We start from the raw sequence: 15,950 nt of genomic DNA, 5'->3' as shown, positions 1-15,950 counted from the left end.
CACTGTCACCTCACAGCAAGAAGGTTCTGGGTTCAAGCCCAGTGGCTGACGGGGGCCTTTGTGTGTGGAGTTTGCATGTTTTTTTTTTTTTTATTGGATTTCATCTACTCACTTTACACAGTAACAAAAGACAGAGACATACAATAAATAACTAACAAAACTTAAATATGCGCGTAGATGAGGGGCGAATTAATGGACTCGAGGTCCCATAAGGTAAGCCCCATTTACAAAACACAAAAAGACCCCCCCCCCCCCAAAAAAAAAAATAAAAAATAAAAAATAAAAATTATATACACTACAAAAAATACAACATAACAGCGTGACTCACGCACAGCAATTCATTCTATGTGTTGATCTGCAGTATGGGCATATAGTTTTCCAGGAGCGTACACGCTGGGGGTCAAAAACAGATTTTAATTTTTCAAGATAGTGAACTCTAACACGGTCTTTTAAAAGAAGGTAGCTTCCAGATTGTCTAATGCCCCTTTTCCACCAAAGCAGTTCCAGGGCTGGTTCGGGGCCGGTGCTTAGTTTGGAACCGGGTTTTCTGTTTCCACTGACAAAGAACTGGCTCTGGGGCCAGAAAAACCGGTTCCAGGCTAGCACCAACTCTCTGCTGTGCCAGAGAAAAGAACCGCTTACGTCAGCGGGGGGGCAGAGTTGTTAAGACCAACAACAATAACAAGACCGCGAAAGATCACCATTTTTAAGCAACGAGAAGCAGCAGCTGTACAAACGCGAAGTCATCCATTATTATTGTTGTTGCTGCTGCTGCTGCTTCTTCCGCGTTGTTTTTGCTTTGATATTCGCGCCAAGGTTTATGTAAACGTGGCACTGTAACTGACGTATACAGCGACGTAATGACGTATACAGCGATGTAATGACGTGGCTCCGCATAGCACCGCGAGCTATGGAAAAGCAAACTGGTTCTCAGCTGGCTCGCAAGTTGAACGAGTTGTGAACCAGCACCAGCACTGGCCCCGAACCAGCCCTGGAACTGATTTGGTGGAAAAGGGGTATAATTGGGAGAGGGAGATTATTCCAGATTGGTACAATTCTGTTAAAATAGGAGTCTCTAAACAGTGAGGTGCGAAAAGGCATAGACTTGAGATTTAAATTTGTAGATGCACTTCTGGTTCGGCCGCTTGATAAGAGAAAATGGTTATTATTATGAAAACTCACTAGATTGTTTAGACATTTAAAGAAAAAACTAAGATCTCTGCATTCTAACCAGTAAGAAATTGGCAGCATATTCAGCTTGAGTAAGCACGTTTTATAATCCGGCCTTAATTGATGGTAGGGATGGCACCCCAGGATGAAGCGGGTTGCGCGCCTCTGGACGCTCTCCAGTAACTTAAGATCAGTAATGGATGACTGGGGCGCCCAGACTTCGCTAGCATAGCCAAGATTACTACGCACAAAACACAGGTAGAGCAGTTTCTTGCGGTCAGCCCCTATAAAACTATTACAATGACGATGCAAAAAAACAAGCATGCAATTAGCCTTTGTGACAATGATGGAAATGTGCAAGCTCCAAGTAAGCTTGCACGAGATTGTGACCCCAAGGTCCTTCTGGGAAGGCACAACTGTCAAGACGTGACCTCCCAGGGTATAGGGACTGGCTGCAATAGACGGAATGTTGCTTTTGCATTTTCTTGAAATTCTAAGACATTCGCACTTATCTACATTAAATGAGAGCCGCCAGAGCTTAGTCCATTTAAACATAGAACATAGGTCATGCTGCAACAATTCAGTCGTTAACCGTCCTTACAACCGTACAGCACTTGGCATCATCAGCATAAAGAGCCATTTTGGTGTTGGTGCTCATCACTTCGGGGAGATTGTTTATATAAAGAAGAAACAAGAACGGTGCTAGCAGGCATCTAGCATGTTCTCCCCGTGTCTGTGTGGGTTTCCTCCAGGTGCTCTGGTTTCCCCCACAGTCCAAAGACATGTGGTTAGGTTAATATGGGGCAGCCTTGGGCTGAAGTGCTAACTGCTCCCTGGGCGCTGTAGCATGGCTGCCCACTGCTCTGGGAATGTACACTTGTGTTCAAAATAATAGCAGACCAACACGACTAACCAGATCAATCACTGTTTTTGGTGGAAATTATATTACTACATGGCAAATAATTTACCAGTAGGTGTAGTAGAGTCATAGAAAACCAACAGACCCAACATTCATGATATGCATGCTCCTGAGTCTGCGTAATTGAATAATTAAGTGAAAGGGACGTGTTCAAAATAATAGCAGTGTGGAGTTCAATTAGTGAGATCATTCATTCTGTGAAAAAACAGATGTCAGTCAGGTGGCCCGAATTTAAGGATGAAGCCAGCACATGTACATGCATTTCTCTCTGAAAACCTGAGAAACATGGGTCGTTCCAGACATTATTCAGAAGAACAGCGTGCTTTGATTAAAACGTTGATTGGAGAGGTAAAACGTATACTGTAAAGAAGTGCAGAAAATGATGGGCTGCTCGGCTAAAATGATCTCCAGTGCTTTAAAATGGACAGCAAAACCAGAGAGACGTGGAAGAAAACAGAAGACTACCATTCGAATGGATCGAAGAATAGCCAGAATGGCAAAGACTCAGCCAATGATCAGCTTCAGGGTGATCAAAGACGTTCTGAAGTTACCTGTGAGTACTGTGACAATTAGAAGATGCCTGTGTGAAGCTAATCTATTGGCAAGAAGCCCCCGCAAAGTTCCACTGTTAAAAAAAAGACGTGCTGAAGAGGATACAATTTGCCAAAGAACACATCGACTGGCCTAAAGAGAAATGGAAAAACATTTTGTGGACTGATGAAAGTAAAATTGTTCTTTTTGGGTCCAAGAGCCGCAGACAGTTTTTCAGACGACCCCCAAACACTGAATTCAAGCCACAGTACACTCTGAAGACAGTGAAGCATGGTGGTGCAAGCATCATGATATGGGGATGTTTCTCTTACTATGGTGTTGGGCCCATTTATCGCATACCAGGGATCATGGATCAGTTTGCATATATCAAAATACTTGAGGAGGTCATGTTGCCTTATGCTGAAGAGGAAATGCCCTTGAAATGGGTGTTTCAACAAAGACCCCAAACACACCAGTAAGCGAGCAGCATCAGGGTTCAAGACCAACAAAATGAAAGTTATGGAGTGGCCAGCCCAATCCCCGGACCTTAATCCGATAGAAAACTTGTGGGGTGACATCAAAAATGCTGTTTCTGAGGCAAAACCAAGAAATGCAGAGGAATTGTGGCATGTTGTCAAATCATCCTGGGCTGGAATACCTGTTCACAGGTGCCAGAAGTTCTCAGAAACCGTGGTTATACAACTAAATATTAGTTTAGTGATTTACAGGAATACTAAATCCTTAAGATTTTTTCAGTTTATACAGTAAATATTTGGAGTTTGTAATGAAAAATGCAGACACTGCTATTTTTTTGAACAGCCCAATGTTCATTTTTCTTCATTTTCTGTAAAGTAATTAAAATATTCATACATTTTTCTTCATTTTTTGATGTAGAATATAATGTGCAGTGTTCCCAATGCATGGAAATAAAAACTATTATAAGGATTTTGAGCTTTACTCACATTTTTAAACACACTGCTATTATTTTGAACACAACTGTATGTGTGCTCATTACTCACTGTGCTTGAGTGCGCATGTGACAAATAAAGGCTGCTTCTTCTTCAACAGGTGGCACTGCCACCTCACAGCCCCGGGGTCAATCCTGGGCTTACTACACTATCGATATGGAGTTTCACATGTTCTCCCTGTGTCCACATGAGTTTCCTCCATGTTCCCCGGTTTCCTCCAACCTTCCAAAAACATGCAAGTAGGAGTTCAGCTATGCTAAATTGCCCTGCGTGTGTATGGTTCACTGTGATAGACTAGCACCCCATCCAGTGTATATTCCTGCTCCTGAATAGGCTCCTGAGCCATTGAGATCCTGATCAAGATCAAGCAGTTATAGAAGATGAATGAATGAATGAATGTGTAAAAACTTTTGACTGGCAGTGTATATATGAAATCTTATTTGCAGCAGGTTTATGAAGTTGAGGTCTTTAACAATATTTCCAACAACGGTTTTAGATGCCGTCATGTCAAATCATCGACAACCTAATCCCAATAACTTAATAATCTACGCTGGTCATAAATCTAACCATACCTCAAACATCATTACTGCATGTTTGATATACAAGCTTCTCAGTCCAAATATTCATACAGCTATAGGCACATGCTACATTTTCTGCCTTTTCACAATGATGTGCAAAATCTAAATGCTTGCATACAGTGCATCATTTCTACAGCACGCTTTGACTACTTAACCACCAGTGAGGTTTTAAAGGCCCATAAATTTTTAAAAGGGACCTTAAATATTTGTGGCGAGGTCACATGTTTGCCAATGCATTGTAATAAAACCAATTTAAAAAAAATCTCACAGGGCCTCCAGTCTTCAGGACTTCCGTCTCTCGGCTTTTTTGCTGCCACATAAATGTATCAGCAATAACATTCTCTCAAATAATGTGGTAGGATTGTTTTTTTTTTTTTTTTCAGCTGCCACTTGTGCAATTTCAACAGCACTTCCATTCCAAACCACAATGACGGAAACTGCATGGACATGCTTTTAATCATTACTTATCTGTCTGTTTATCTAAAGTGGGAGTCACTGAATGAGCAAGTCTGGAGTGGGAGTCATATTTCTTGTGAACATATGGTCTTCTCATTATTTTCCAACAGATAACTCACAAGTGTTGAGGCTTTGTGTTTGTCCTATAAATTTATGTTGCCCGTTCTGGAAGGCCACAGCTAACTTTATTGACATTTGTAGTATATTTGAGCCTTGGGACCAGTTGAACCAACAGTATCAGAACAGCAAAGACCACCCAGTTAAAGGGATCCTCCAGTGGACTTATTTTAAGTAAAAGTAGTCGCAGATTTCAAGAATCAAACTTTCATTTTTAGAGACCAAATAGTGTTCGAGAAAAGATGAATTTTCTTTAAAATGTCAGATGGGCTTCCTGCGGTGGTGACGTATGCGATGACGTCATGTAGTGGTTGCTTGGAGCAACTCGGCTGTTTATAATCTCTGTTTATGTTGTAGTTTTGCTAGCTTTATAAGTATTTTACCGAATTTATCAGTTTTTAAGTAAGTATGCCTCATTGTATAGCATATAAGTGCCAAAATGATGCTAAAAAGAAAGCGCAAGCTAGAACTAGACTCCGTTTCCACAGAGAAAATGCCAAGTGTGCTTACTCAGCTGTGGCAAAGTGTCACCGACCGAAACTGGATCAGACATGAGACCTCGTGCTGCAAAATCTTTTTTTTTTTACATGATCCACAGAAAGTGTGTGACAGTGTGTATGTGTGTGGCATAGTGTGTGTAGAGTGTGTGTGTGCGTGCACGCTCTAAAATCTCGGTTTAAAATGGCTCAACTTGCAATCGCTAAGCTTATCAATGAGCTTATGTGATCATGCGTCGTCCGTCCGTCCGCAGTTTACAAAAATCGCGACTCCTCCTACAGGATTGATCGGAAACTCATGTACAATGTTCCCTAGCTGGGTGTGTATAAAAGTTGTCAAGATGGTGGCGCCACCTGTCATATTTACAATTTTATGGGCGTCTGAAATTTCAAACTCGTACACAACAACAGTGGTTGGTATGAGCTACAGCCTCATTGAGGCTATTTTTGAAATCTGCTACTACTTAAAATACGTTTGAGAATAAATCTGCTAGAGGATCCCTTTTAGCCTTGTGGCGTTGTTTTAAAGGAGGCATCTTATGAAAAATTCACTATCAGTGCTTCTGCACATACATTTGGGTATCTGGAGTGCCTACTAACCCACAAACTCTGAAATACGACACCCAGTCAGTTTCTTTTGGGCTGCTTCAACAAGCCATTCAGATTTGGCTCTACTTTCTACGTCACAAGAATTAAGGCCAATTTATGCTGACAACCCAGTCCTCGCAGACGGTGTCGCAGACAGTGTCCGCGTAGCCCCCCCACCTTCGCAGACGCTCTGCGCGCACCTCCCAAAAATTGTGACCACCGCAGAAGCCTCGCAGACAGCGCCGCAGACAAGAGGGCTCTGATTGGTCCACTCTACCCGCTGTACACGCACTTCCGCTTCCCTGCTTTCCCGGTTTTTGTTTTCACGACTGGCATTTTTAAAAACATGAGCGAAGATGGAGCAGCATGAAGAGCGGTTGATTGAGGAAGTGAGGAAGTACGTACATCTATACGACTCCAGTTCTAGTCATTATAAAAAAAAAAAAGTTCTAGTCATTATAAGTAACCGGAGGATAAACACTCCACTAACCACACCCACCAACTACTCCTAGCGACTTCGCGCCCCCTTGCGTTGTGCCGGTGAATAACATCGCGCACGCCTATTCCCCCGCTCAACAATAAATTACAACTGTCTGCGAAAAGCTATCTGCGAAAGCCTTGTCGCAAGAGCATGCAGAGGCCTTTACGCTGCCTCCTCATCTGAGTATCTCCACTCATGGTTTGAGAACTGCCTTTGTGAAAGAATACTCATGAGGAAAGTGCTACCTGATTGGCCGACAGAAGAGGAGGGTGTGGTGAGCAGTGGCTCATTATCATTTAAAGGAACAGGCACTCAAATCGGCCGTTTTGAACAGGGCTGTTTAGACAGGGTGAGAAGGGAGCTGTGGTGTTTTATCCTTGTGGTATTTTGACCAAAGCATGTCACAGATATTTCATTAAGACCTCAGGGAACTGTGTCAACTTGTGAAAAAGGGATATAATATGTCATCATTAAACAAGGTTTAGCATCCACACCTGGACCACATCTGCAACTCACAGGTTGCTTCATACACTAGGTGCTGCAATATAGCACTATTGTGTTCCCCGCCCCCATAGTTCTTGCCTGGAGGAGAACTGGCTCATTATTGCACATTAGGTGTTGTCGTAAAATGTCGCCCACGTGCAGGAACAGTTCCAGGCAATAAAATTTCACAAATCAGATGGTGTCAAAGCCCAAGTGTAACAAGTCTGACTAAGAAGATAAAGAGGTGCCCTTTTTTTTCTCGTGTGTAAAGATCACAGAGTAACTAATTCATCATTTGTGGGTTAGATTATAATTAGAAACCTGAACGATGTTTTGGTGCAGTCTCCATTATAAAGAAAAGCTTGGGGGGGGGGGCTGGAATTTTGCCAATTTTCTGTCCTTTTGTTCACTGAGAACTTTTTTTCAAGAGTGAGGTCACTTTTTCCAGTGATGTCACGGACATGCAAAGAAATGACCAGAAAAGCAGACTAATTGAATAACTTCGACACACCAGCAGAGCATAAGTACAACTCCAAAGAATCCACAATGATTTGCTTTAATAACTAAACATTTGTTGTGGCTGCAAATGTGTTAAAACTGTGGTTCTCATCATTTTTGCTGCTAGAGTTCCCTTCTAATGGAAAAAAAAAACCATAAATAAAATGTATTTATTAGCCCTAATAAAGCTCTTAAGCCTGATCCTTGTATCTACAGAACCTGAACCAAATTATACTGTGTTTAAGTTTTAGTAGACTGTGTTAAAGTATAATATTAACCTTAATATTAAATTGCAGTTAGATTCAAGTTATTACTTTTTAGCTTTATGTTAATAAAAGAACAAAACCTTCTCATCCTTTACTGAAACTAGAAACACATTCATTTCAAGTCAAGTCAGTTTTGGTAAGAAGAACTATAACAACTTAATAATAACTATAACAAATGTAACAAGAGTCATCAGGAGATGATATATCCCCCTGGCCCCTACATGAAACCCCACTCAAAATTTTCCGAAGTTGAATTGGTTGGCATGGAAATACAGAAAAATATAAAAATCACAGAAATCCCAAAATGTCAAAAGGCACAACGCCTCTAGTCACTTAACATAGCTGTCAGGTTTTGTGAAAAAAAAAATTCCTAATAGTTTTTGAGTTATGCTTCAGAAACTAAAATGTTTACAGACGGATGGACGGACAGACAGACAGACAGAGCAATAGCTTTATCCCCCTGCATTATATGCCAGGGGGATAATAACAAGAGTCATCAGGAGATGACACATCCCCCCGGCCCCCACATGAAACCATCCATCCATCCATTATCTGTAGCCGCTTATCCTGTGCAGGGTCGCAGGTGAGCTGGAGCCTATCCCAGCTGACTATGGGTGAGAGGCGGGGTACACCCTGGACAAGTCGCCAGATCATCACAGGGCTCCCACATGAAACCCCACTCCAAATTTTCAGAAGTTGAACTGGTTGCCATGTAAATACGGAAAAAAATAAAAATTACAGAAATCCCAAAATATCAAAAAGCACAAGTCCTCTATTCACTTAACATAACTGTCAGGTTTTGTGAAAAAAAAATCTAATAGTTTTTGAGTTATGCTCCGGAAACTAAAATGTTTACAGACGGACAGAGCGATAGCTATATCCCCCCGCATTATATGCCCGGGGGGGGTGATAATAATGGGAGTTCATGGCGGCAATCTCCACTGTCATCAGATTGTTTGTTTGTTTATTCTCCGGTTTCTTCCCACCTCCCAAAAACATGCAGGTATGTGGACTTGGTACCACAAGCTGGCCTAGTGGTTTGCGTGTTCGCCTCTCAACCAGGAGAGTGTGAGTTCTACTTGCGGTTGGGTCATACCAAATACCATCATAAAAATGGTACCTACTGCCATCTTGAGAGGCACACAGCAATACAGATGTGAGTAGGGAGTCAAACTCTTGTGGTTACCCCCCACTGTAACCCTAGCTGTGTAATAGGAGAGAAGCTGAGGGCTGGCTATAGAAACGGAGATCGGCGTCGTGCTAAGTGCCTGGTTAGTACTGGGACAGGAGACTGCCTGGGAAGATCAGGTCCTGGCATTGTGTTCATGATGCCCCCAATGGATTCTCATTCAGTGTGTATTCCTGCCTCATGCCCAGTGTTCCCATAATGAGCTTCAGTTCCACCATGACCCTGATCAGTGCTTATTGAAGAAGAAGGAACGAAATGTAGTAATATTATCTGATTATCTGACAATCTTCCAATTTTCATGCTTGGGATAATTTTCTGCCTCCGTTTCTACCCCCACAGTTTTGTTCTAACCCCACTGGCCGAAAGGCCCAAAGGGGGATTATGTCATGGTGATGTCCATCTGTCCTTTCGTTCAGCCGAGGAGGGTACTCACCTTCTGAAATCAACTCCTCACAATTTTTTGAGGAATTTCACAAAACTTGGCAGGATTCTTTGTTATATGTCAGTAATACGGTACGCATATTGTAATTTTGTTAAATTTGGTCACATTTTACCAGATTTGTGGCCCTTGATTAACAACCTTGTACTTTCACAATTTCATGAGTGTGTTTTCCTTCTGAAATTAACTCCACTCACAATTTTTGGAGGAGTTTCATGAAACTTGGCAAGAGGCATTGCTATATGTCAGTAGTATGCATATTGTTCTTTTGTTCAATTCGGTCGCATTTTTACCAGATTTGTGGCCCTTGATTAACAACCTTGTACTTTCACAATTTCATGAAGGTGTGCCTGCCTTCTGACATCAACTCCTCTCTCAGTTTTTGGACGAATTTCTCGAAGCTTGGCAAAAGGCCTTATTATATGACAGTAATACGCGTATTGCGATTTAATTTCGTTTGTGAAAATTTTACCAGAGTTTTGACCCTTGATTAAATAACTTGTACTTTTACAATTTCACGAGGGTGTACGTTCTTCTGAAATCAACTCCTCTCACAATTTGCAGAGGAATTTCACCAAACTTGGCAAAAGGCTTTGTTATATGACAGTTATACGCATATTGAAATTTCATTTAATTAGGGCAAATTTTACCAGTTATGCCCTTGATTATTAACAAACTTGTACTTTGGCAATTTCATCAAGGTGTCTTGCTTTCTGAAATCAACTTCCCTCACAATTTTTATCCCCCACTGGCTGAAAGGCCCGAAGGGGGATTATGTCATGGCAATGTCCATCCGTCCAGGAAAGGGTGCTCGCCTTTTGAAATCAACTCCTCTCACAATTTTTGGAGGAATTTCATGAAACTTGAGAGGATTCTTTGTTATATGTCGGTAACACGCATATTGCGATTTCATTAAATTCAGTCACATTTTACCAGCGTTATGGCATAGTTGCCAGAAGGGGATATTATGCTCTCAGAGCACTCTTGTTCTTTAATGTTGAAACATTTAATTTCATCATTTTTAAGCCATTTTTGATCTACAGCATTTCTTTACATATGCCTAAGACTTTTGCACAGTACATCTAAGGACTCTCAGTACCACACAGACTTTGCGAAGTATACGCTCTGTACCCTGCACCTAACATTACCAAGCCTTGTATTCTGTATTGCTTTTCTGGTTTTGACCCTTTTTGCGTTTTTGGCCCGTGAGTATTGTGTTACCTCGGATATCCTGCCTGCTCGATCACTGCCTGTTTTTTGATTCTGCCTTTAAACTACAGTATGCCTATCTGATTTTAGACTACTGTGGTGAAACAGACTAACGTGGAAATCCCGCTCTGGTCACTGGTACGCGAGTCTCGCTCCTGCACGAAATCATGGCGTGCCGATTGCCGTTGACGGAGAACTAATTAATTAGTAATACATACTAATTAATTAGTAATACGTACTAATTCTCGCCAATTTTGGTGTTTTTAAAGAAGGAAGTCAAGACACTGCAGCCAAGTTTATTTAATCAACATTTTTAAAAAAACTTTTGGGAGCATATTTCGGGTGCTTGACCTTAATTTGCGCGCCTTTTTAATTTACCCTAACCCTATGACGTTATCCGTCACAGGTTTCATGTAATCGAAAGGCCTGACAGGAGATATTGCCACTAATAATAGCACGATTTACAGTTTGTAATCAACAAGTAGAACCATCTTTTTTTTTTAATTTACTCTGTATATTACGGAGCTGTGTGTAAACATTTTGGTCACAGCTGTTTGTTTTTACTTGGGTGTGCACTTCAGGCCTATGTTGAGGATTATGTGTATCCAGTAACAAACAGTTCCTCTATCAGAAGGCTATTCTTGGGGCCCTGTCCAGCCATGGTGGGGGATAAGTGTGTGTGTGTGTGTGTGTGCTCGTACTTGCTACATATTGAGGACCGGATTATGTTTTTGTTTGGTTCCCCCCCCAGCAAAGACATTTTTGGGAAGTGAAGACATTTTGGTTCTTCAAAGGGCTGTCGGAGGGGTAAAGGTGAGTTTTAGGGTTCAGGTTAGAATTAGGGTTGGGGTCAAGGCATTTAGTTTAGAAGGGAAGGGGCTGGGGAATGCATTGTCAGTAAGGGTCTCCACAATGATAGAATTACAAGAATGTGTGAGAGAGAGGTTTAAAGAGAGAGAGAGAGAGAGCTCACTGGATATAGGACATGCCCTGTGCGTAATGTAAATACAGTTAGAAATATTTAAATATATTTGTCCCACCTGCATAGTGGTCGAACACAGTCGGCACATACTCCTCAGGGAAGGCGTCATTGGCGTAGCTCATGAGTAAGCAGGTCTTACCAACCGCTCCATCTCCGACCACCACACATTTCAGCATCTTCTTAACAGAAGTAGTGAAGGGCTCTGCGCTCTCCACTCCGTCCTCTGCCCCGGACCGCTGCTTACTTTGGGAACCACAGCCAGGCATGACTGCTGTTCTTCTCCCTCTCTCTTCCTTTATCCGAGCACACGGAATACTTTAATCCCTGTCCTTTTCGGTTTGTTCAAACAAGCCGCTGAGGGCCTTCAGTTCAGCCAGTCCGAGCGCTCAGGATGTCTCCAGACGCCTCGCGCTAATCCGCCACCACGGTTTCCCTTCACGCGCTTCCAAGACAACCCGGCGCGTCCTTCAGCCGCGCGCTCGCGTGAATTCACACTCAGTCCGCCAGCGTTCATCCCGTCACTGTCTACACTCCATGTCCGACCCTGAAACGCTTGGGTTTCACATTTTGTCCGTCACTCACTCTCTTTACTCAGCCGCCGGCTTCTCTCGTCGCTCGTTTCAGGAAACTGGGGCTTTTCCTCCAGAATGCCATATTAGGCAGAAGTGGGCTGGGAACAATAGGGGCTCTGTTCAAATCCACTTAACAAGGGAGACTAGGCAGAAATAGCTCCAGCAGCAGCAGCAGCGACAAACAGAAACAAGAGGAGACATGGTCCAGGTCCTGCAGTTTCAGTAAACTTATAAGTCTGCAGGCAAACAGCCAAATCCAAGTGCAGCCTCACTCAGGAAAGCGCACAGTTTTCTGTAATGACCTTTATAGGTGTAAATCCCCAGCTTCTCTGCTCTAATCTGAAGCTGTGATTAGAGAAAGTCTCATCTCATCTCATCTCATTATCTCTAGCCGCTTTATCCTGTTCTACAGGGTCACAGGCGAGCTGGAGCCTATCCCAGCTGACTATGGGCGAAAGGCGGGGTACACCCTGGACAAGTCGCCAGGTCATCACAGGGCTGACACATAGACACAGACAACCATTCATACTCATATTCACACCTACGGTCAATTTAGAGTCACCAGTTAACCTAACCTGCATGTCTTTGGACTGTGGGGGAAACCGGAGCACCCGGAGGAAACCCACGCGGACACGGGGAGAACATGCAAACTCCACACAGAAAGGCCCTCGCCGGCCCCGGGGCTCGAACCCAGGACCTTCTTGCTGTGAGGCGACAGCGCTAACCACTACACCACCGTGCCGCCTTGATTAGAGAAAGTGAGTGATATTATTTTTTTTTTGTGCGTAAGTGGCACAGAGTGGCAGCTGTCAGTCTTAAATAAGCCTACACTCTAAAACAGGGGTGTCCAAACTGATCCATAAAGGGCCGTGTGGCTGCAGGTTTTCATTCCAGCCATGCCGCAGCACACCTGATTTGGCTTATTCACTGCCAGAAACAGGGGTACAGTAGGAGTCCATTTCTGTCCCCCAAGGTACAATCTACACTAACGTACCCCCTAAGGCTCATTGGACCTCAAGGTAACTATGTGTACCTTTATAGGGCCATAAAGGTACATATATGTTCCCAAGCAGTCTATAAATGGTACAAATAAGTACCTAGGGTACTGCTCCAGTGACAAGCTGCTGTACCCCTAAAGGTACAGTAATGTACTTTATTTTCTGAGAGTGTTCAATCAATTGACACACCCATCCTTTAATCAAGGGTGGGTGTGGCTGCAAGTATTTGACTGTGTGAAGACAGTTCAGTTGATTGAATGAGCCAAGTCAGGTGTGCTGCTGCATGGCTGGAATGAAAACCTGCAGCCACATGGTCCTTTATGGATCAGTTTGGACACCCCTGCTCTAAAAAATAATTGGGCCAGTACCGGTTCTTCAGGGCGATGCCATAGAAGAACCTTTTTCGGGGCTTCAAAGAACCGTTCATGCAACAGTTCTTTAAAGAACCATTTAAACCATTTGTTTGAGCAGTGAAGACAGATTTGTGTAAACATAGCCTATGTGCATTGACCAGCAAATGGTAAGAGAATGCCAGGCTCTGAAGAACCATTTCCAATGTGAAGAACCTTTCGCATAATGTAATGGTTCATCACAGAGTTTTGACTCTCCATGGAACCAGCCAGAGATTTGAAGAACCACTGAAGCACCTTTATTTTTTAAAGTGTACCCCAAATCAGATCCCTACGGGTGAAAGGCGGGGTACACCCTGGTCATCACAGGCAACCATTCACACCTACGGTCAATTTAGAGTCACCAGTTAACCTAACCTGCATGTCCTTGGACTGTGGGGGAAACCGGAGCACCCGGAGGAAACCCACATGGACAACATGCAAACTCCACACAGAAAGGCCCTCACCGGCAACGGGTTCGAACCCAGACCTTCTTGCTGTGAGGCAACAGCGCGAACCACGACACCACCGTGCTGCCCCCTGAAAATGTCTTCCAGTGTAATTCAGCAGAATAAATCAAGCATAGTGACTGGGAGGAGGAGGACGGCATTTTGCTGATATGGTTTGAGTTGATAGGTGGTGTAGTGGTTAGAAGAAGAAATCTTTGTCACATGCACACTTCAAGCACAGTGAAATTCATCCTCTGCATTTAACCCATCTGAAGCAGTGAACACACACACACGCACAGAGCAGTGGGCAGCCATACTAGAGCACCTGAGGAGCAGTCAGGGGTTAGGTACCTTGCTCAAGGGCACTTCAGCCCAAAGCCGCCCCATGTTAACCTAACTGCATGTCTTTGGACTGTGGGGGAAACCGGAGCACCCGGAGGAAACCCACGCAGACACGGGGAGAACATGCAAACTCCACACAGAAAGGCCTTCGCTGGGTGCCGGGTTTGAACCCAGAACCTTCTTGCTGTGAGGCCGCCCAAACAGTTAGCACTGTCGCCTCACAGCAAGAAGGTCCTGGGTTCGAGCCCAGAGGCCGGCGAAGGCATTTCGGTGTGGAGTTTGCATGTTGTCTGCATGGGTTTCCTCCACAGTCCAAAGACCTGCAGGTTGGGCTAATTGGTGGCTCTAAATTGACTGTGAGTGTGAATGGTTGTTTGTCTCTGTGTGAGCCCTGGGATAGGCTCCAGCTTGCCTACGACCCTGTAGAACAGGATAAGCGGCTACAGATAATGGATGGATGGGTTTGAGTTGATGCCTCACAGCTCGGGTGTGAATGTGTATCTGCATGGTGTCCTGCAATGGACTGGGTTGTGTGTTCCCACTTGAGACGGTTCGAGAAGCTTGTGTTGGCCCAACTTCTTACTAAGACACTTTATGTCGGTGTTCATTTAATTTGTCGTCCCCCCACCCCCGCAGCCTCTATGTCATATATTTAAATCATTGTATGGAATTTTGACCAGTAATAGTATAAGTAATAGGAGCCACAGAACACCTAGGAAAGTAATACAGTAATGTCATTACGTGGCCATTCTTTCTGCAAACTTTATTCTGTATATAATAAAGTGGTGCCACACCCGCGACATCACGTTGCGCATAATAGCAGCACACAGTAGACTTATGGTTCATAAAACATTTCATTTGATCAGACATCTGGTCTGTAGTTAATGCCGCTCGAGGCAGGGTCGACACATTTCTCTGCGACAGATGTGTCATTCCAGCTGTTCCCCCCCCTGCACGTGTCTGAGACTGCGTCGCGTGCGCTCCGTCTCCATGGCACCGCGCACCGCGCTGGAGATTCCTGCGCCATCTCTCTCTCTCTCTCTCTCTCTCTCTCTCAGTGCGCACGCGCGTTCTCGCTGGGGAGCGCGGAGCTCACCAAGCCTGGCAGAGTGTCCGCGCTACAGACGAGCTCGTGTAAAAGCCAGGTAGGGCGCAGCGTTACCATGGTCTTCTCCATCCCGCCGACACATCCCCGGCCGGTCCATTTCTTTTCCGCGATCAGCTTCGACAGAGTGTGCAAGCGTGAGGGACCTCGTAGCTTGAGCGCAGAATGCACGGGGGAAGGAGAGGACTGGTGGCGCCGCAGAACACTTTTTTGGAGAACATCGTCCGACGCTCGAGCGGTAAGCGCACTCCTTTTCTTCAGAACGCAGGGATGCGATCAGGCACGCGGCACTGCATGGGGTCCTCAGGGCATCTGCATTTCTCCTCGGGGTGATCACACTTAACACACTACAATCCCATTTTACATTTTAACGTGTTGAGCCTTTTCCAAAGATAGGAACTGTCTTAAAAAAAAAAAAGATCAACTGGGACAAGAATTAAACTCAGATCATGTTTAATATTCTGGTTCAAAAAGGACACCGGAAAACAGAAACTTACTTTTTGCCTTGCATCTGTGCTGATTTCAGAATGGTGACATTTACAGGATGAAGGCACTGCTCTTGCTCAGCATAGAAATAATTAGTTAAATAAATAATTAGAAATAATTAGTCTTTTATCTTATAGTCATTCAGCCCATTAAAGCACCAAGCTCTCTGCTTTACCTCTGAGGGAGGAAACAGGGTTATAGGTTTGATTACAATCCCAAATTCAAATGTTTTGCGCTT

The 15,950-nt window shown here is 43.9% G+C and overlaps 2 protein-coding genes across 2 annotated transcripts in view; one reads left to right on the top strand and one right to left on the bottom strand.

The window, feature by feature from the left end:
- rhoj (ras homolog family member J) overlaps positions 1-12,007 on the bottom strand; it is a 69,572-nt gene extending 57,565 nt beyond the window's left edge. The window contains exon 1 of the mRNA XM_060917675.1: positions 11,430-12,007. Coding sequence (XP_060773658.1) covers positions 11,430-11,637 — 208 coding nt within the window. The 5' untranslated portion in view covers positions 11,638-12,007. The remainder of the gene's footprint in view (positions 1-11,429) is intronic.
- A 3,384-nt stretch (positions 12,008-15,391) lies between these two features.
- The window catches only part of kcnh5a (potassium voltage-gated channel, subfamily H (eag-related), member 5a), a 213,085-nt gene continuing 212,526 nt past the window's right edge, over positions 15,392-15,950 (top strand). Inside the window, exon 1 of the mRNA XM_060917674.1 lies at positions 15,392-15,464. Coding sequence (XP_060773657.1) covers positions 15,392-15,464 — 73 coding nt within the window. The remainder of the gene's footprint in view (positions 15,465-15,950) is intronic.

This window comes from Neoarius graeffei, chromosome 3, assembly GCF_027579695.1.
Source record: "Neoarius graeffei isolate fNeoGra1 chromosome 3, fNeoGra1.pri, whole genome shotgun sequence".
Lineage (NCBI taxonomy): Eukaryota > Metazoa > Chordata > Actinopteri > Siluriformes > Ariidae > Neoarius > Neoarius graeffei.
The sequence above is the reverse complement of the archived record's forward strand: the minus strand, read 5'-3'. Positions and strand labels throughout refer to the sequence as shown.